This window comes from Pogona vitticeps, chromosome 5, assembly GCF_051106095.1.
Source record: "Pogona vitticeps strain Pit_001003342236 chromosome 5, PviZW2.1, whole genome shotgun sequence".
Lineage (NCBI taxonomy): Eukaryota > Metazoa > Chordata > Lepidosauria > Squamata > Agamidae > Pogona > Pogona vitticeps.
This window is the reverse complement of record NC_135787.1, coordinates 117,746,437-117,768,507: the sequence shown is the minus strand read 5'-3', so window position 1 is coordinate 117,768,507 and position 22,071 is coordinate 117,746,437. Positions and strand designations below refer to the sequence as shown.

The 22,071-nt window shown below is 40.1% G+C and overlaps 1 protein-coding gene across 2 annotated transcripts in view; it reads left to right on the top strand.

Moving 5' to 3' along the window:
• The window catches only part of COG5 (component of oligomeric golgi complex 5), a 224,059-nt gene that overhangs the window by 146,700 nt on the left and 55,288 nt on the right, over window positions 1-22,071 (top strand). For both annotated transcript variants that reach the window (XM_020813076.3, XM_078394349.1), the window contains exons 11-14: window positions 11,816-11,897; window positions 15,140-15,344; window positions 16,655-16,816; window positions 18,251-18,350. In XM_020813076.3, the coding sequence (XP_020668735.3) occupies window positions 11,816-11,897; window positions 15,140-15,344; window positions 16,655-16,816; window positions 18,251-18,350 (549 nt within the window). The remainder of the gene's footprint in view (window positions 1-11,815; window positions 11,898-15,139; window positions 15,345-16,654; window positions 16,817-18,250; window positions 18,351-22,071) is intronic.

The following is a 22,071-nucleotide window of genomic DNA, read 5'->3' as shown; positions in this document are numbered from 1 at the left end:
GGGTAAGCCATATTAATGAAACATCTCAAAATTTTTGCCCCCTTCCGTTCTTTCAAGCCCCCTTTCAAACTAGATTGGCACCTTTTCTCCATCACTGGCATACTATTACAAATGATAAATGGGTTCTTTCCATCATTGCCCATGGTTACATGATTGAATTTGACTATTTTTATTTATTTATTTATTTATTTATTTATTTATTTATTTATTTATTTATTTATTTATTTATTTATTTATTTATTTATTTATTTATTTATTTATATGCCGCCCACTCTACCCAAAGGTCTCCATCTGCCTCCCTTGGGGTTTATCCGCTCTACACCATTCTCTTCCACTCTCCAAGAGGAAGTCTCTACTCTCCTATCCAAACATGCTATTATTCCAATCTCATCCATTCATTGCTACTGTGGCTTCTATTCAAAATACTTCACGGTCCCAAAGAAGGACAGAGGACTCCGTTCTGTTCTCGATTTGAGACATCTTAATAATTTCATTCAACCCCATAAATTCTGAATGCTTACACTGGACACTATTATCACCTTGCTTTCACAGGGAGACTGGTTTATCATAATTGACTTACGGGACACCTACTTCCATATCTCAATACGTCCTTCCCATCAAAAATACCTCAGGTTCCGCTTCAACAACCCTGTGTACCAATTCTGTTCCCTCCCCTTTGGACTGCCTACAGCCCCAAGTTGTGAAGCACTATCGACTAGATGTCAGAGCGTGTCGTGATGCTTCATTCAGCAGAACTGTGCTGACATCTCTCCTACTGTGACATCCCACCTACCAATAAGTGAAACTTGCTAGTCACCCATATGTGTGCATTCACAGAGGCCACAAAGAAGAAAAAGAGGTTACCTACCTGTAACCATAGTTCTTCGAGTGGCCTTCTGGGAATTCACAGTACCCGCCCATCCTCCCCTCTGTCCATCACGGGTATTTTAATTTAATTATTGCATAATTCCTTGCCCAGCAGATAAATTTTGGAAACTGAGAGGACTGGTGGGTGGGAGGAGCATGTACCTTGTGGGGGAATCACATCATAAAATTGTTACTTTTAGCGCTAGAATCTTCCAAGAACGTCAGTGCAGGCACAGACAAGACTCATATGTGTGAATTCACAGAGGACCACTCAAAGAACTATGGTTACAGGTAGGTAACCTCTTTTTCTCTCTTTCTTAAATCCTAAAGAAACACTTCTAAAATACCTATGAATCATATTAAAGAAAGAGGATGCACAAACATTTTGTTTTTCATATTTTTTCTTTAGTTTAACTTTTCTTTTACCTTTGTATGTCAAATTGATGAATTTTTCATCCAGTAGTATGGTGAAGGCTATTGTAAAGCATGGTGTTGTGACCCTTGTGGTGTTTGCAGCAGCCGTTGTTGTGGGGAGGAAGAGTGAGAGACTCTGAATCTGCAGAAGGACCTGGGACCCAGTGATGAGGATTCCCTTTTGGCTTCAGTTATTCTTGTGGGTAGGATTGCTGTGTTCTGCTGAGTTCTTAATTCACCCTATCTTGTTGTGTTGCCTATGTGCCTGCCTCAGTGCTTCTGTCTGGGATCTTCTTTTTTTCTACTTCTTGTTTATTTGGGGGATTCTCCCCCCCCTCCCCAATTTATTTTAATTATTTTTGCTGCTGCCTGCCTAATGGACTCAGGAACAAAAGGTGTCAAGTGATTGGAGAGAGAAACCTCCCCATGTTCTAGTACTTTTATTTGAGGGAAGCTTTTTTTAAAAAAAAAAACCTTCGGTTGCTTGCTTTACTTGTTTTTTAGAGAGGGTAAAATTTTTAATTTTTGCTATTTTTTTCTTTGTTGGTTTGGATGCTTTCTCTGTTTGATTTTTTCTGTGTATTTATTTGCTGTGTATTTATTCTGTTGAAGGTTTAGCTTTTGGTGGAGATTTTGCAGGACTCTTTTGTTTACTTTTGTGGTGGTATATGGGTCAGTGTGACTACCAGTCTGCTGCTGGGCTATGTGAATATGATAGTACAAGCTAGTGCCTGCACAGATCTGATGATAATTGTTTATATCCCATGTACTGTTGCCTGCTTTAGGATTGATTCTCTGTTGCTTTTTCTCTCTGCTCTTTCGGATTGGTTTTCACGTGTTCTGTAGGCTTTAATTTGGATTGGAATCATGAGTGAGACTCTTAAAATTGAATAACCCAAAAGGGGTTTTCCCTTTTATGTTAAGTGAAAGGACCAGCATGCTAAAAACAAAACAAAAATAAAACAAAGCAAAACTGGAAGCACAAGGAAAAATGAAAAAGATTGGCTCTCATGTGAATTGACTAGTCGGTATTATATATAAGTACGAGAATACTGTATGTCTTCATATAGTATGTGGCATTCTCCAGCTACCTGTTTCTCTGCTACTGGCAATTTTCTCTTGCAAAAATAATCAGGCACGAATGTCCTTTGCTTCCTGTAGTTCTGATGTGAACACATATTTTAATCTATTCATTTATATTGCTATATATTATTATTTAGAAGAATTTGAGTAATGATTTTTTTAGGCCCAAGAACAGTAATGATACAGCCATTTGTCTCTCATAATATGCGAAAGAGAAGCCTTTTCTTCAACTTCTTAATTTATTCAAGAAGTAAGAAAAACCAGTTCCATGAATGTGCTGGATTATTAATTCCCACACATTTAAGTCAATGAATGTAGAGGAGAGACTGTATATGCAAATTCTTTGCAGTGCTAAAATTAAACCAGTAGTTATGTGATACAGAGTTATTTCCCCTTCTTGGCTGTATATTCTTTGCAGTTTCTCTTGACAAGAATATATTTTTAAAATTAGAAAACCTGTTGTTGTATATGAAATTTCACACAGTAAAGTTTCTTTGTTTGGACCAGAAACTTACACCATCCCAGGGTTGTGAGGCTGGTAATAGTAATGTTGATAGTTCTCTCCAGGAATTCTAAGAAGCAGTATGTCATTTAGCTTAGTGTCTATCCTGGACAGACTGGAGGAAAGTATGGAGAAGGACAGAATTATGGTGTATATGAAGGAATACATACAAAGCTTTGCTCAAAAAGAAATCACTGTTTCGTTTGCAAAGTCTTTTGTATTTCTTTGAGACAATTAAAAAGCATTGGATAGCACTTTAGCATAGTAAGTTCAATTTAGAGCAGGCTCTTCTGAGTCAGCGGAACTCATGGAGGCACTGACTCACATTATCCCCATTGATTCAGTGAGCCTGCTCTTGTGCAATTTACTACACTAAGTGACAGGATTTTGGCCAAAATGTTTTGATATCAAATTTTATAGTCCCAGTTTAATTATTCCAGAGCAGACTTAGCAGTCATGGGATAAGTTGTTGTTTAGTCGTTTAGTCGTGTCCGACTCTTCGTGACCTCATGGACCAGAGCACGCCAGGCCCTTCTGTCTTCTACTGCCTCCCGGAGTTGGGTCAAATTCATGTTGGTTGCTTCGATGACACTGTCCAACCATCTCATCCTTTGTCATCCCCTTCTCCTCCTGACTTCACACTTTCTCAACATCAGCGTCTTTTCCAGGGAGTCTTCTCTTCTCATGAGATGGCCAAAGTATTGGCGCCTCAGCTTCAGGATCTGTCCTTCCAGTGAGCACTCAGGGTTGATTTCCTTTAGAATGGATAGGTTTGTTCTCCTTGCAGTCCAGGGGACTCCTAAGAGCCTCCTCCAGCACCACAATTCAAAAGCATCAGTTCTTCGGTGGTCAGCTTTCTTTATGGTCCAGCTCACACTTCCGTACCATAGCTTTGACTTTTCGGACTTTTGTTGGCAAGGTGATGTCTCTGCTTTTTAAGATGCTATCAAGGTTTGTTATTGCTTTCCTCCCAAGAAGCAGGCATCTTTTAATTTCGGGGCTACTGTCACCATCTGCAGTGATCATGGAGCCCAAGAAAGTGAAATCTGTCACTGCCTCCATATCTTCCCCTTTGATTTGCCAGAGGTGATGGGACCAGTGGCCATGATCTTAGTTTTTTTGATGCTGAGCTTCAGACCGTTTTTTGCACTCTCCTCTTTCACCCTCATTACAAGGTTCCTTAATTCCTCCTCACTTTCTGCCATCAGAGTGGTATCATCTGCATATCGGAGGTTGTTGATATTTCTTCCGGCAGTCTTAATTCCGGTTTGGGATTCCTCCAGTCCGGCCTTTCGCATGATGTATTCTGCATATAATAAGCAGGGGGACAATATGCAGCCTTGGGATAAGGCTTGGCATTAAAAAAAAGTCTCTGTTACCTACTAGTTGAAAACATTACACTTCTTCTGCAAAAGAAAGTAAGTTTCATGAGAGGTGTTCTGTATGACATGATAAGCAACTGTTTCAGAAGCTCAAGTTCATTTCTTCCTTGGGTACTGCTGGGCTATATTTGCTATTGAATGTAGGAATCAGGGTAGTAGAAAGGCTGTGAATATATCAGTCTTGGTAATGCAGTAGTAGTCATATTGAAAAGAAAAGACACTTATTTGAATTCTATGGTTTTACGTTAACAGGACATAAGAAACATAATCTGGTCCTTGGCAGGTCTGAAAATTAGATAAATACAAGCTCAGATTAACAACAACACATTACATATTACAGTGTGTCATGACAGTACAGTTAGAAAAAAGACTGAACATATGGTTGGTTTGGAAGGGTTGCCAGGAGAAAGCCTCTCTCTAAAAATAACATGGCAGCACAGCTTAGATTTGCAAAGTTACATCTGGGTAAACCAGAAGACTTCTGGAACTGTATCCTTTTGACAGACAAGACCAAAGTGGAGATGTTTGGCCATAATACACAGCACCATGCTTGGTGAAAACCTACACAGCATATCAGCACAAACACATCATACCAACTGTCAAGCACAGTGGTGGAGGGGTGATGATTTGCCCTTGTTTTGCATCTGCTGGATCTGGGTACCTTGCAGTCATTGAGTCTACCATGAAGCCCTCTGTATACTAAAGTATTCTAGAGTCAAATGTGAGGCCATCTATCCAACAGCTAAAGCTTGGCCAAAATTGGGTCATGCAAGAGGACAATGATGCCAAGCATATCAGCAAATCTACAACAAAATGACTGAAAAAGAAAAGAATCAAGGTGTTGCAATGGACCAAAGTCCAAACCTCAACCCAACTGAAATGCTGTGGTGGGACCTTAAGAGAACTGTGCATAAATAAATGCCCGCAAACCTCAATTTAACTGAAGCAACATTGTAAAGAAGAGTGGGCTAAAATTCCTCCACAATGATGTGAGAGATTAATAAAGTCATAAAGAAAATGATTACTTCAAGTTATTGCTGCTAAAGGTGGTTCTGCAAGTTATTGAATCATAATGTATACTTAGTTTTTTACACATGGCTTCTCCATTTTGACTTTTTTGTTTTTTGTTAAATAACTCATGACATGGTGTAATATGTCATGTGTGCTTGTTCATCTAATTTTCAGCCCTGCGAAGGATCAGATTATTTTTATTATGTCCTGATACGTCAAACCATAAACTTCAAAGAGGATGTACTTTCTTTTTCTCATGACTGTATATCCATGTATTTTCAGTGTCAGTCACAGCTTAAAGATAGGTGATTAGTAGGATGTTCTCCTGCAGAGCGCATGCTCTGCCCTCCAAAGGTCCCCTCAGTTCCTTTTTGCCACTGCTTCAGTTGGACCTCTTTCGGGACGCTAGAGCAATTACTGAGATCATTCACTGACTGTTTTTAATCATTTCTTTCATTTTCTATTTTTTATCTTTTAAATATCTTTTGTTGGACGTTCCCCTGTAAATTATCAGTTTCTTTTTTGAATTTACCTCAGTCGTTTTTCTCTTCCCCCGCATCGCCACTTTCCCTCCCTTTTCCCCCTACCTTTTATGGCCCCCCAAGGCCTTCAAGTGGTGCGTGCTTTGCACAAATAAAATCCCGCTTACCAACGGTCATGACCATTCCTTTTTTTTTTTTTTTTTGCTTAGGGGAACAACACCAAACACACTCCTGCCCCCGAGTGCAAAAACCTTACAGGGCCTGCTCTAAAACTACACCTGCAAAGGCTTTGTTCATAAATTTGGGGAAAGTCTCTCAATCCGGCCCCCATGAATCTGCCAACCTTTCCAACTCTGTGTCCAGAGCATCGAGAAACTCATTGCCCAATATCGAGCCCAACAACTCCGTCACCTCGACAAAAAGGCCTTTCGAAATCCGCTTCAAAATCGAGCTCGATGTCCACATCAAAAACTCCAACCCATCCTGATGGCTTTTATAAGAAAAAGGATAAGGCTAAACCTAAGAAAACTAAGAAACCTATGAAATTGACTCAGATAGATCCATCTCAACCTGTGCTCCCATCACTGATCCTCGAGGAGTCATCTAGAGACGCCCCTGGCTCAATTTCGGATAGAGGTTACCCAACTTTAACACAGGCTCAGGTTGCAGCTTCCATTACTAGCCTTTTGTTGAGTACTGGCCTATCTCCGGTTTATGTTCATTTCAGCCCGGCCTCGGCCCATTCAAGCCCTAGATCATCAGGGCTGGCAATACCTATTCAGGTCTCTGGCTTGGAGTCATCTCATCAATCTCCCTGCAAGCGTTGTCGAAGAGACGATACCTTTCTCCAATCCAATATGCCCCTTTATGCAGGGAATTTTACTATTATCATGAACCATCTCGATACTGAACTAGAGATGACCATGGGGATCAGTACCACCACTATGACCCCTACTATCATGAAGACCTGACAGAGCATGTCTTTTATGACAAACCAAAGAGGGTGAGATATCCTTATCCACCCTGATATTCGCCTTCCATATCACCTTCACTGCCACGACCTCGACATCATTCATCCACAGCATTTCCAACATTGACTTGCCACACATCAATCCCTATGAAATCAGCTCTCAAACCACTCTCCCGGTAGCAGATTCTCAACCACAACCCAAACAAGCTAAGCACTCTTCCAGGTACTCTCAACATCATACATCTCTCCAGGTCACCAGCACCTACAAAGGACCCCACCCACCTGACATCAAACAACTCCCAGTATCAAGAATTCCTCCACCTCCATCACCACAACCATCAACATCGGCAACCAAACCACCATACCAATCACCGTCCTCACAATCCTCCCTTTCTACTCAAGATTCAATATCCGCTATTTCCCAGAAATCACCCTCTAATTTTCCTACTCCATCTTCTGATGTGGGTGAAAACCATTCACCACCCCCATCAAAAGATTTCACATCTTCCCTCTAGCTTGTCATGTGAATGGCAAGGTCTTTACAACTCAATATCGAAGAACCACCACCTCAAAAGAAAGACCTGGTCTTCTATGATCTCAGTCAGGATAAAACACCACCCTCTAGCTTGAGTTTCATCCCTCTATGCTCAATTTAATAAAAGAATAATAGGACAAACCCCCTTCCTCACGTCAAATTTCGAGATACATTGAAAATCATTACAAAACTCACGGTCCGGACACTGCTTTTCTCTAAACATCCCACACCAAACTCTGTTGTGGAATCAAATCAGTCAAGAGCACATGGTGCTTCGACTTGCGACCATTCGAGTTATGACCAGAGTTCCGGAGCCAATTAAGTTGGTAAGTCTAGGCACCACTGTACTAGGCTAGATGGACCAAGAATCTCTCTCATTTTATTGCTTATTTTGAGAAAGCTTATTAGCCCTAGTGATTAAGGAGTCCAAGATGTTTTTCTCTGATAAATCTAAAATCTAAATCACTGCATATGGTGCAAGGTCTTTTCTACTTTGAGAGACAGATAGCTGCCTGAGAAAGACAACTGGTATTTCAGGCCTGATTGAGCTATGAACGACATGGTGCCTTCATGCTTCCTGATGTCTGGGCCCCAGGATAAAATGAGGCTTGGAGGGTGACTGTGTAGTGCAGATGGATAACCCATGAAACGACATATTTTTCATAGAAGGAAACCATGGTGGAACTTCTACATTGTCAGTCCACTCAGTGCTGCACCCTTCTTCTAATAGAAACTACCAGTTGTTCCAGATCAATAGTGTGGGATAAGGACAGCTAGATGGAAATTCACCTGTAATGCCAAGTTTTACTTTCAAATATAAATCAAAATAATAGAAATGATTGGTTTGTGTGTAAAATAAACAGCAAGCTGGTGATTATTCTAAATGGGTGGGTAAATATGTTTTATCTAAAAATAGGCAAGCTGTTCTGTCTTAGCGTTGAAAATTTTGAAGTGAGATTTGTTGATTGCAGCTGTACTGTCAATGCTTTTTAGAACAGATGACACAGCCTGCTGGATTTTGGCTTATTCTGAGGAATTCATAGATTTTCCATATTATTTGACTAGAACAGTGGGTTATATGTTTTCAGCGGTGCCATCACATTAATGTGAGCAAGTAGGTTCATAGTTCTCTCTCTGCCAGCAGTTTTTGCCTTAAGAAATAATCTTATAATCCTTTGGCTAGGCAGCAGTAGGCTAAATTTGGAGTCTGTATTGTTGATCTGAGCATCTGTGGATGCATGTGATCTAATGCATGCTGTAGATACAATTTCTGGTTTACTTGGAACCTCCAGCTGGAAATGTATTGTGCAAAACCATCTAGACTGAATTTTATAACACAGAAAGATTATGTAACTTTGAAGTTACAGTCTCATTCTGGTTGCATTTGTTCATTCTATAAAATAGAAATATCTACCAGAGTGGTGAAAGGCACTCACTCTGATTAGGGTGGAGATTTAAAGCTAAAATTTTAGAAGGTGAATGTCTTTCAGTGGATTGAGGATTTCTCTGTCCTGATCAAAAGTGTGTGCATACAGTACCTAGTGATTTGAGAGCCCACTTATGAAAGTTGAATTTTGTAATGGATCAAAAAACTACGATAGATAGTATGATAGAATTTGCATGAATGCAGAAGTTGTCCACTGTTTGCATCAATCCTTCGTATATTAAAGAAACTTATACATACTGAAGGAAAACCCAAGAGCATGAATTTATACATGGTGAAATACAAAAACTAAGGATTACATGGAAAATAAGATTGATATTGTTGTAGATTATATCAAATCATAGTCATATTCAGTGAAGTATATTGGTCCGTAATAAATCAAATAAAAATTAGAATAGTTCTTTGGTCTGTAAACAGCAGGATTGAAAAAATCCAAAAGCCCAAATCCTCTTGATATAGTTATACTGGTGTAACACAAATAGCATAACTTTTGGTGGCGATTTCCTCCAAGTTAAGAAATCACAATAGACATTATCTATTACATAATGAGCTGCGTATCTCAGTGTGCAACTGATAAAGTCTTAGCTGATTTCTTAATTTGGGGCAATTTGCCATTTGCATAGTCGTGCAGGAGGATTCGGGCCAAAGTGAAATAAAATGGAATGTTCATAAACCAACATTCAAGAGTAAACATATAGCACAGTATACTGTAATTCTATTTGCAATCCCATACTAATGTTAGTACCTTTCACATGCACTGAAGGAGCTCAAACCATAGTAATTGAGAAAGACTTGACAAAGGGGAGCAGAAGCCTTGCCTGCATGGCCATCAAAATGAGCAAAGTGTCATCTGTATTACAGCATGTTGCAGGGAGACGAAATACTGAACATAAGAAAGCATGTAAAGCCATACACTTGTTGGTATTGCAGGCACACATTCTCACCTTTGCAAATGACTATCTGCTCTGAGAGATACGAGGCAGCAGAATCAGCATAAAGTGTACTTGAAATGGCTGAAGCATTAAAAGCTTAAATACTTAATTGGACAAAATAAAGATGAGAGAATGGCGCTGTTCCTGTATTGATTTTTAAGAGTAGTAATCTGATTGAAAAGATTGTCAGAAAGCTTAGAAGCTAATCAGATGTAGACCATTAGTCATCATGTTAGTTATTCCTACTACAGAAGATTGGGTTATCTGTCTGTTGCTTGATTTCAAATAAAGTGTTACAGAATGGGGGTTCTTCTCACCCATGTGTGCATACACACTTACACTTTAGGTAATGTCACTTTTTTGTTGGCTTTCAGGTTTAATGGCCAAGTTTATTAAGTGTCTTAAATTTTAACGTTTGTTGAGCCTTGGGCCAAAGTTGTCCCATTTCTCTGCTTGTTGAATGCGATATCAAGAAATTTGTCCAGCCCTATGAGTGAAGGAGGTTCATGGCTATGTGGACTTTGTTACATCAGCTGGAGAACCAGCGGGAGAAATGCAACCCATTCTGCTGAGGACAGGGCAGAAGTAGTTGGTCACTTACTGGGCTACATTACTTTGCGATCTGATTCCTAATTCAGGTGCAGGGATAGACTCCCCTCTATATAATCTACTTTGCTGTGATATGTAATCTAAGGAAGGAAGGGAAAGGAAAGGAAGGTATTCCTAAACAGTAATGATATAATGGTTGTTGTGGATTTTTCGGGCTCTTCGGCCATGTTCTGAAGGTTGTTCTGAGCACAGAGTGCTACTCCTGTCCTCTGAAGATGCGGGCCACAGAGACTGGTGAAACGTTAGGAAGAACAACCTTCAGAACACGGCCAAAGAGCCCGAAAAACCCACGACAACCATTAGATCCCGGCCATGAAAGCCTTCACAAATACAGTACGTAATGATATAATCAGTTGCAGACCAAGCATCTTGTTTGAGGGATTTATGGTGCATGTTGAATCCCAGTTTTGTATCCTGTGCTTCTTTGTCAGAGTTGGGAACAGGGGAGTTTAAGCTGAGGACACACATTTGCAATTGCTTTGTTAAAACTAGATAGAACATTGCCTGTTCTGGGCTTGGATGCAGTGCACCCAGTGAGGCCTCTATATGCTTTCTAATCGATGACTGCCTGATGGCATCACATCTAAGCCACGTGTTTCCTTGATGCAATAGATTTGTCTTCTTGCCTGACTTGGGGTTGCATTCTGCCTCTTCCTCCTCCTGGCCACAGAGTATTTTCTTTTGAATAAGACAAAAATTGCAGATAGAAGTTAAAAGTTATGAAAAAATTACTAAAGGGTTAATTAAAAACTAAGTCTATATGACTTCCTACACATTTGGGAGTCCTTAATATTTATTGAAATCATGTAAGCACATAGCACTGTGGGTGGAATTGTTACTCAGTTGCCTTAAGATATAGAATCCAGTACAATTGAGCAATGGTATAGTTAGATCTAACTGTAATGTTTTCCAGTGATTTTTCTCTGTAATTTTTTTTTATAACTTACAACTTGAGTGTTTCATGCACATATACAAGAACAAACTGGTTGACTGTCATCTGAGATAGCAAAGGGGCTGGCACATTTTTGAATCTCCCCCAGTATTAAAAAAGAACTTCCCTATCAATGAAAACCTGTGACATATATTCTAGTCTGGACAGGGAGGCCAGACCTTAAAGATAATCTATAATTGAATCATGGAATGTAGTTCTATATTCTGAATTATGTTTCTTCTTGAAAACTTTAATAGGCATGTTTACCGGTATGCTATGTTGTGCTGTGCTATGCTATGTTCAGTGCTAGCTCATTCGATGCTGAATTTGTTACTCAGTAGGTAAGAGAACAAACAATTCCTGAAGTTAAACAGTGAAATATTGTCTAGCCCAGTGGTTCTTAACCTTTGTTACTTGGATGCTTTTGAACTGCAACTCCCAGAAACCCCAGCCAGCACAGTTGGTGGTGAAGGCTTCTGGGAGTTGCAGTCCAAAACTCCTGAGTAACCCAAGGTTAAGAACCAGTGGTCTAGCCTACTGTGTTCAAATATTTTGAGGAAAGAAAAATGGGCAGCATAGAGAAGAGGATGGTCGCAGTTATACATCTGAGGCATAATTTAGATGTTTCTCCTATTCTCTTTTTTTCCCCTCAGGATGGCCAGTCAGATATTTTGTACACATTTTGGACAGCGGTTACTCAGACACTCACCTCCCAGTTTCAGAAAGCAACTGACTGTAAGTGTTCAGTTAAGCATAACTTTTTATGATGTCTTTTGTAGCTTAGCTGAAAATATGTTAATTCTGTAAAACTCCAGATCTGTGCCAGCTCCTGCTGGATGATCTGGCTAACTGCAAAAGGAAGGAGGTGGCTGCTTTCCTTCTTCTGCCACCTAGCCTTCCACCTTGTGGAAACCAGGGTTTGTAGCTATTGGGGTCTTGCTTTTGTCAGACTTCCATTTAAAGGTGCAAGTCGTCTCCTGCATCAGATACCTGTCTGAAGGAAGTTGTGTTCTCCGTAAGCACATTAGTACCAATCGTGATACTTTGAAAAAATACATTGCAGTAAGTAGTGCCAATACTTTTTTTTAACACAAAAATGATTTTCATTCAATCATTTGTTGTTTGTTCAGATAAACGTAAATCTTCTCTTGAAATATTGCCAGTAAAGATACATGCACATACATTTTTGGAATACCTGCTTCTGTTTATTCAGTTTATACAGCACTTCTTTAAATGTTTAGTTTAAGGCAGCTAAAAATAAAACAGCTGACAACAAAAAGTGAAAAAAGTAACCATTTAAATTTTTTAAAGAATTAAAAACAAATTATTAAGAAAAAAAGAGGAAAAAACATTCAGTGTGATAGAGCCATTTTTATTTCTAGACACCTTTTGGGAAAACCTGAGCCTCTGCCATACTAGAGACCCTCTTTACATTCCGAGTGCTTGACTAGGAAAGGCCCTTCTGAATAAAATATATGTTGTACGTTTGCTCACTGTCAGGATAATGGGTGGTGGATTAGTCTCCTTTGGCAGGGAGTTCCAAAGCCTGGAAACAGTCACTGAGAAGCCATCTCTTGTGTCCCCACTAAAGGCAGTTGTGATGGTTACGGAATGAAGAGGCTGCCTTTGCTTAAGGAACATTGTTTGTGTATCCAGAATCAAAGATGATTGGGGGGCGGGGAGGAGGAACATTGGTGAGGTTGCAGTTATATGAAAGAAAGAATACCCAAGACCTGGACAGACAGAGACTGATGGGTCCAGTGTCCTTTGGCCATGATGTCTGCTTGCACAAGGTGGGGATCTAACGAACAAGAACGGGATAAAAATGTGACTGATAAATAAAACAGTGACCTGGGAAAGTATATATTTTTAGCATTGTTGCTATGATGATCTGCAGTTTAGTTAGTCACACAGCCTCAAAGGCTGACTGTAGATGTTTTTCAAATCAAAGGGAAGTGGATGCCACAGAGACAGTGCTGTTCTTTGAATGTATTAGGATTTTACCTTCATGCACTGAATAAATATACATCACTTGTAGAAGTATCTTTATAGCTTCTGCTGTCTAGTCACCCCTTGTAAAAGCTTGAGATTATTATTTTGTGTATAAATAGTTGTTGTGTAGTTGCTTAGAAACCAGGTGATCAGAAGACTGAGTGTCGTCGTTGAGCACACACACATTGTGCACAGTTACTAAGAATAAGTGAATAATATGGAGCTGGAAAGGACCAAAAGAGAAGAAGTTGTGATGGAATCTCACAGGGCTTTTTACAACTGTTGTACTCCAGATGTGTATTGCATCAGTGCTTTCCATGTGGGTAAACTGCATGTTATGACACATAAATATAAACTGGATAGCTCAGTGGTTTAGGTCATTGGCTGTGGAGCCAGAGATTGGGAGTTTGATTCCTGACGGTGCCTCCTTGACTCGATGATCCATATGGTCCCTTCCAGCTCTGCAGTTCTAAGATTATAATGATGATATACTTCACGTCTCAGCCACTCTTGAAATAATTGGAATAGGGAGAAAATCTCCCACTTCATATTTCCACAGTTTGCTGGCACACAGAAGCTGTACTATCAGGAACAAATTCCAGCATAAAGGCGAGGAAGATTTTCTTTAGGAAAATGACACAGTGAGGAGACGTGGGGGAGAGAAAAAGAAATTAAGCTCCTCTCTGTGGTTAAGAACAAATGGTGCCCCAAGAGATGGAAAGTGAGAATAGCTAGAAGGCAAGGTGTTGCTGAAGCACTTGTCTCTATCCTGTTTCCTCAACCTGGTGCCAGGGGAGGCAACAAGCATTCTTGAAGGGTCTGTGTGTGCCACATAATGGTTGTGAACATAATTCACTTTCATGGTGCATGGCACAGGAACACACCTGGGCATTTTGTGTGTGCACAGATACATTGAGCCCTGATAGTGGCATTTGAAAGCCTACAGACAGTGGCAGGAAAATCTACAGAACTTGGAGTGCTAAAGTAGGCTAGAAGAAGCATAAGCAAAAGCTTATGCTAAGTGAAAGATATCGGGGGGGGTGGAAATTAAGAAGAAGAGGGCAAAAAATCAAGAGGATCCATCACAGTACTTAAGAATGTACTGGGCATTTTTTTTGACACTGTGACCATTATAACAGAATTGCAAGGCTTGCTCAAAAAAGGATCCCTATGTTCTGGAATGGTTGCCTTCAACTTGAAAATACTGATGATGCAGAGTGCCACACTGTGGCAATGAAGACTGCACAAAGTTCCTTTGGTGGGTTAAAGGGAAGGAAAAACGGCTTACCTGTGCTCAGGTTTGAAGTACTGTTTTATTTTTCTCTTTGTTATCTCCCACTGCTAACATATAAGAATTGTTGCATCTCTTGCATTCTGAATGGGACATATGTTTGTTTGGAACGGCATGTTTTGTGTATCAATTTTTTTTTAAAGAGGACAAGCCTAATCGAGTGTTTACCTGCATAAAATGAATCTAGAATTTTGGAGAGGGACACCCTCTCTTTCTCTTCACACCCTTTCCCCCAATTGTCACTAATGCCTGGTGCCGTTCACATGCACTGGGTAATAGCTCTAACCACCTCTGGCCAGCCAGGCCATTGTAGTCCAGATGTGACCCAACAAATCTGGAGGGTATTAGTTTAGGGGTAGCCAGTCTAAATTGTATTTGCTGATGTTAGTGAAAATAATTCATCTTAATAATATTGGTGATTATATAGCAAAATACTGTATCAGCTTTCAAATCAGGGATTTCCCCAGTTCACTCCCTCTGTTCCTGTTGAGAGCTCAAACCAGGGATCCAGTTTCTTCTAAATTTTAATCCTGCAGTAAAGTATCATCCAGATAGGCACTGTCAATGCAACATTAATTTAAGTACAGCATTTCCATACTCTGTAAATTTTAAATGTTAAGAATAGTTGATAACCACATAAACTTTTATAGTGTATTACAAGCAGTGTTCATTGTGCGTATATTTTGTCTTGCAGCTTCCATGTTTTTAAAGCAAGCCTTTGAAGGAGAATATCCTAAATTGTTGAGACTTTATAATGATTTGTGGAAACGTCTACAACAATATAGTGAAAATATTCAAAGAAATTTTATTACAAATGGAAATGCAGAACACTTCACAGAACTTCAGCAGATAGAAGATGATACACAGGATATATTCATGCAGAAAAAGCAGGATTATGAGTATGTGTATTGTATGTTTAATGACAGAGTAGAACATTCTAGACTCAAGAATTTGCCTTGAGGAATTAAAATTACATTGTTTGGTTCTACAAACTGGGGCATTTTTCTACATTGTGAAGTTACGGTTTTTGTGTGTGCCTTGCTGTGCAAGAAGCTCATTGGTTTTGGTCCATTGGCATGTTCTGGAAACTGTTCGTTCATTGAATTGAAGCAGATTAATGCTAAACATGTGTTTGAACTCCTGCCTGTGTGATCTGTTAGATACTTTGAACATGTGGCTTTGAATCAGTGTGCAGTTTCTGACATGCTCTGTTTATTCCAGGACATCTCAAACTCATAGTAAGCCTTTCCCAAGTGATATTTCTTTGAATCTGAATCTGTGTCTAAATATGCAAAAATATATGCTTGCTCACCTGGCACTGTCATCTCTTGATTTTGGTGTAAGGGTAGACAAAACCAAGGATAAAAGTGGGAAAGTGAACTTACACAGGAACCAGTGTGTCTCTTAGAGTCCCTAGAAAATAAATAAATAAAAAAACCCACTTACAGTGGTCCCACTGTTGTATTGCATTCTGTCCCCTTATCCATCAAATACACTAATTTGGAGAGCCAGGAGCCCTATTCAGTTGTGCATAATTCTGGGTAACTCACTAGTGGAATAGAGGAGCACTCTGACCCCACCTTTTCTATTTCCAGTTTTGTCACACTCCTCCTACATGAGGAGAGTGACCACTCTAAAGGAGAGGTTCTCCAGTATCTGTACACGCTGTCCATGTGAGTCAGGAAAAGCAGGGTCCTGACTCACATGGGTTTTGCATATCCTTTGATTTAGGATGTGCTGGATGTCGATTTTAGAATCATTTGTTCTGTGTTGTTAATGGAACTGAACAATAACCATTTAGAAGGGGAGAGTTAATTTCTTGCTTCTACACGTATCTCACTGGGAGTAGCCAATGTGGTTTTGTAGATAGAGTGACAGACTAGGACTCAATTATACTACAAACATCTGGAGGGCGCTAGGCTGCCTATCTTTGATTTTGGGCCTTTGTCAATAGTCTTGCTCATTGTGGCCCTGAGTGTTTTCTACACTAGACTTTGCGCGGGGGGGGGGGACTTTTTGTAATATATCAATAAATTATTCTTAAGAAATTACTTTTAAATGATTTGCATGCCTTAAAATTGCATGCCTTCTATTTCTGGAGGATTTCCAAATGCTTGAGTTTAGTCCAGAACCAGAAGGATTGATATATTTTGTTATTGTTTGAAGAAAGGAAACTTTTCTTTCTTAACCAATTTCCTCTACTCCTCAGTCCAGAAATAGCCCTGAAGGACTCCTTGCAACCTTATGAGGCTGCCTACTTGTCAAAGTCATTATCTCGACTCTTTGACCCCATCAACCTTGTCTTTCCCCCTGGAGGTCGCAATCCTCCTTCAAGCGATGAGCTAGACAGCATTATCAAGACCATTGCAAGGTAAATCTTTTTAATAAACCTCTGTACATAATGTGTAATGTGTAAAGTATCTTTCGCCCCTTTCCTATATTTTAATTTTGAAGCTGGAAGTTCTGTACTGATTAGAAAATGATTGATTCTTCGTTAATTGCAAAAGCAATTAGTAGTGAAAATAAATCAGGTCTCATCTCCTGCATTTGACTGTGCAGAATAGGAGAGGCTTTCCATAAACTACAGTCAAATAGAGAAATAGATGTGTGACTCCAAGTCAAACAGGATGAACCCAAGGGGACATATTGCTCCTTCTAAGCCCAGGACAGACAAAGTGTGGCCCACAGGCTTCATTGAGACTCGCAGGGGACGAAATGCAAACCCTTCAGCATTCACTCTTCATCTTTTTTAAAAAAAAATTCAAAATGTCTCCATGGGAGGCAATTTTGCCATGTTTTGCCCCGAGCATCCTCAGGACACCCGCAAAAAAATGACAACTAGAGGGCCTTTTTCAGTTTAAAGAACCTGTTCTTTAAAGCAGTAGCCCCAACCTTTTTGACACCGTGGACCAGTTTGGGGGGGGACGGGGACCGTGTGCGGGGGGGTGGGGCACTCTCACACTTGTGTGCATGTGCAAAGGGCCGGCGTGTGTGCGTGGGCACTCACGCATGCGCAAAGGGATGGGGCACTCATGCGGCGCGCACACATGCTCGAGCACATGCGCAAAGGGCAGGGCACTTGCATGGCACACACACTCGCACGCCTGTGTGAAGGGGCTGTGCAGGGGGGAGGGGAGATCTGTCTCTGCGTCCAAATCCGGGCACAGACCAGCACCGGGCCGGGGGGGTTGTGGACCCCTGCTTTAAAGAACAGTATCTCTGGATCAGGCAGTAGGTAGGAGCAGATGCAGCCTTCCGAAGTGTAGAGGTAGACAGGTGTAGCCCTCAAATGTCTGGAAGTTGCTCACCCTCTCCTAAACCCACCAGGCCACCACACTGCCAAATGTACCACCCACCCAGCCAGTTTCTTTAAAACAAAACATATGGAGAACATTTGCCTTATTATTGCATTGAATTGTGTTTCCAGAGAGCTTCTAGAAGTGTGATTTGGCTAGAAAATAAGGCACATACTCTCCATGTGCCTTGCAAGAAAAACTATGCTCACTCCTTCCTTCCATGCCCCATTTGACTTCAGGATTTGGGGGACTCAGAGAGGGTGCAAGAAGGCTGTATTGTGCCCACCTGTGCACTGCATACTTGCTTGTACAGAAGAATATAGCTATGTGAATGGCACTTAGCTTTCTACAAAATTACAGAGCTTAAATCCATTATGCCTACTGTAATTTGCGTCAGAAATATGTATTAAAGATGATTTCCCCCTTTTCTGTGTGCTAAAATGTCAGGAATAATATTAGAAGTGAAATATCATTATTAGAAAGTAATTTCCATTATTTTTTATTTCTAGTGAACTGAATGTGGCTTCTGTAGATCCAAACCTAAGCTTGGCAGTATCAAAAAATGTGGCAAAGACTATACAGCTTTTTGGTGTGAAATCTGAGCAGCTTGTAAGTAATTCTTCACTGTTTAGTAATTTCCTTTTACAGTCTAAAAGGTGTTTCTGACTCCCATACATTTTTTTTCATAATAGCTGAACAGTTTGTATAGCTACAAGCTATAACTAATGTTATAGTTGAAATTATTTGGATAGTCACTCAAGTATTTTGCCTGGTAGTAGTATAATGCGGGTTGATCACTTCTGCAGCTAACACTTGGGTGATAACTAGGTTTCCATGAGTCTGCCATTAATGACATAAGCACCCTATGTTTTATTCCCCAAAATCTGTGCAGAAAAATTTACTGCATTGAGCACTGAAACCGAAAACAAAAACCAGAAAATATTCAGACAATTGTAGGAATGGTTTTATGCATGAGCCCATGAATGACCTAGTGGGGGAGGTGGGAGAGAAAGACAAAAGGAGAGAAGAATTGGTGGCAGAAAGAGAGAAGAGAGGTGACCACTCTAGGGCTGCCTTTTAACTCAACCCATCTCTGGCACATGGCCCTTGACAAATTACCCCAGAGATACCATATTGTTCCGTTTGTAAGACGACCCAATGTATAAGACGACCCCTCCTTTTCTAACGCCAAATTAGAAAATTTGATCCCTGCTTTTCCCTTCCTTTTGCTAAGCCACAGAACTCAGCAAAAGGAAGGGAAAATCAGGGATCAAAGAGCTCCCTTTGACCGCCGCTTTCCCCTGCTTTTTCTGAATCGCTGCTTCTCCTTTCCTTTTTGCTAAGCCCCGTGGCTTCGCAGAAGGCAGGGAAAAGTGGTGGTCAGTTTGACAGCCACTTTTCCCTGCCTTTTGTGAAGCCATGGAGCTTAGCAAAAGGAAGGGAAAAGTGGAAGGGGCGGTCAAAGGGCTTCAGTGGCGGAGGCAACAGCAGCAGGAAGCGATTGCTGCTGCTGCCCAATTGCAAGGAGACGATTGCTGGAGGGGGCGATTGGGCAGCGGTAGCAGCAGTCAGTGGGCAGCCGTGAGAGGCGGCCAACCTGGGCTGCTTCTTTGCCTCCTCCTCCTCCTCCTGCCTTCCGTGTATAAAACAACCCTATTTTTCCTCTAATTATTTTCGGAAGAAGTGTTGTTTTATACACGTAAAAATACAGTAAGTAGGACATGATAATTAACTAGTAGTGTAACAGCTGGTAACTGATGTTTGATGATAATCCCATGCTCCATGGAAAGTCCAAAAATGTAGCCGATTATGTTGTTCTGTGTGTCTGGTATGGGTACTTATATGGGCGTGTGCCTTGGGGGGGGACATTGATCTGTGGAAGAGACTGTTCAGCATCCGTGTAGCCTGATGTGGCCTGGCTGAGAGAGAGAGAGAGAGAGAGAGAGAGAGATCACTATAATATTCCTTTTGCTTATCATTGATTCTGTTGAAAGCAATCCAGTGGTGCTTCTGGAGTAGAAAGATCAAGCAAATGGGTCCTTTGGCCAATTTTACAAGACAATAAATGTTCTTGATGAAAAGGCTGTTGTAGGATTTGAAGGAGAGGTTGACTTGCCATCTGGCATTGTTTGGGGGGCTAAGTAGTAAAGAGATATCCAGCTGCTTTCCTTGCTTCCATGTCTATTGAAGTTTTTGACTGCGCAGACCAGCTGCTCTTCCTGACCGATTTTTAACTTTGTGGCATTTGCAAAGCTGTCCAAAGGAAAGTACCTGACTTGACCATGAAATATTTTTAGTAGAAAATATAGGATGGCATGAAATGAACCTGTAAGTCTTCTCTATAATGTTGCAGATGTGTACAAAAAGGCAAACTATTTTAAATTCCGGGTCAGGAGAAAGTTGTCAGTGAACTGCAGAATCAGGTAGGGTGGCCTTATTTACTGAGGCCTGAAGCCTCAGTTACATGTTTCCTGTGTGATCCAGAGTCATCTGGAAGGTGGCATAGAGAGAAATGTGATTTCAAAGTGGCAGCTGATTTCAAAATAAAAACAAATGGTTTTGGGTTTACATCAGTTGATTCTGAGGGGTTAGCTGAGAGGAAATTTGAAGATTTCACAGCTCTTCTGATTCTTAATTGCCAGACATCTAGCACTGAAGGATGAAGCTGAGCTGTGTGTCTTCTGTGGGAAGCTTGGGCTGGAGAGTTATACACCTTTTATGTTACCTGTTACTAAGATCCCAAAAGCCTTTAGACATGTTACAGTGTGTTCCGACAAAACAATATAGCAATGCCCTTTGCACTCCATTTACTGCGGGGACCATGTATGGAACTTATTCCCTTAATTATGGAGACTATTGCCTAAAACTAGAATATTCAAAACAACTATCAGCTGGAAACTTTCTTTGAATTGTTTAGACAAATAAAAATAAGATCAAATTCCCCAGAACCCTTTTAGATATAAGAGGCTGCATATTTGAAGAACAACTCTTTTTTTCATACCTGGTCAGCATTTTAAGTATTGTACAAGATGTCTAGAGCAAACATTCTATATATATGTATAGTGCCTACTGAATAAAGAATTCTTTTTGTAAAATAATGGAATAATAAAACATGTTAATGTAGTAACTGCCTTTCAATTGAGGGAGACTGAAGGAGTTGTATAATAATAATTTAAATATGCCAGCATATAAAACAGTAACACAGTAAAAAAGCAAACAAAGTAATAAATTTAAAAACTAATCCTAAGATTTCACCCCATTCTGTTGTAGAAAGAATGTTTGTGATTTTGTGAGCCTTGGAACACCTAGTATGTCAAGAGGAAGATAGGTGTTGTTTTTTTAAAGTGTTTTTTTAAGGCCCAGAAATCCTACACTGAAATTTCTAAAGGAAGGGTAGGTTCAGTCCATGACTGAAGGTTTTTCTTGAAGAGATGAGGAGGTTTGGTCCTAACTGTAATCTCTTGAGATTTGTGAATACAGTGGATAGACAAAGTACACATTTTCTCAATAATAATATTATCCATCCATGCTCCAGTGATGCTGTTCAGAGATCTCCTGCTGTCGTAGTGCTAGGCCTAGCCTCATAGAAGCACTATGCAGAGAAAACAGTTGCCATTATAGTCATTAAAATTAATATTTCATCTCCAGAAGGTAGCAGATGCACTTTGTTATCTAGTCTTTAGTAGGTGTTATTTTGAGAAGTCTGCAGACAACAGTCTGTTCTTTTGGAAGGGTGTGGATAGCAGGCAATTTCTAACTTAAGGTATTTCAGGAAGAGGTGATTTGGGAAGGTTGATGTGAAGAAATGCCTGAAAAATCAGGTACTAATATGTCACCATCAGCAACAGACTGGGGTGTCAGATTTGATTTTATGCCTCAGCGTATGTTGATGTAGCACAGATTCTTTGCATTAGGCTAGAGGAAAATATGTCTGTTGTAAATATTGCCGTACATTGTTGTTTGCCTTGTTTTAACAGTCCAGTTTAATTTCCCTCCTACCCCCTTATGTCACTCATAATATATTATATACTTTATATATGAAAGGACTTGTAGATGATTCCTGATTCTGCTAGTTTAGCATTATCTTTACAACAAGCAATCAGCAAGATGCTTCTAGCAGAACCTGATACTGAAAATTTCCCAAGTGAACTCATTTTCCAGCATCTGGTATGTGATTATTTATTTTAGTGATTAAATCTGCATTTCACCTTTCCAGTCCAGGCAATGTTCAAGGCAACTAATGCTACTAAACATAAGATAAAATCAAAATTATCATTCACAATATAAAAACAAATCAGTCAGAAAGGCATAAATAAAAAAGCAAAAAAGC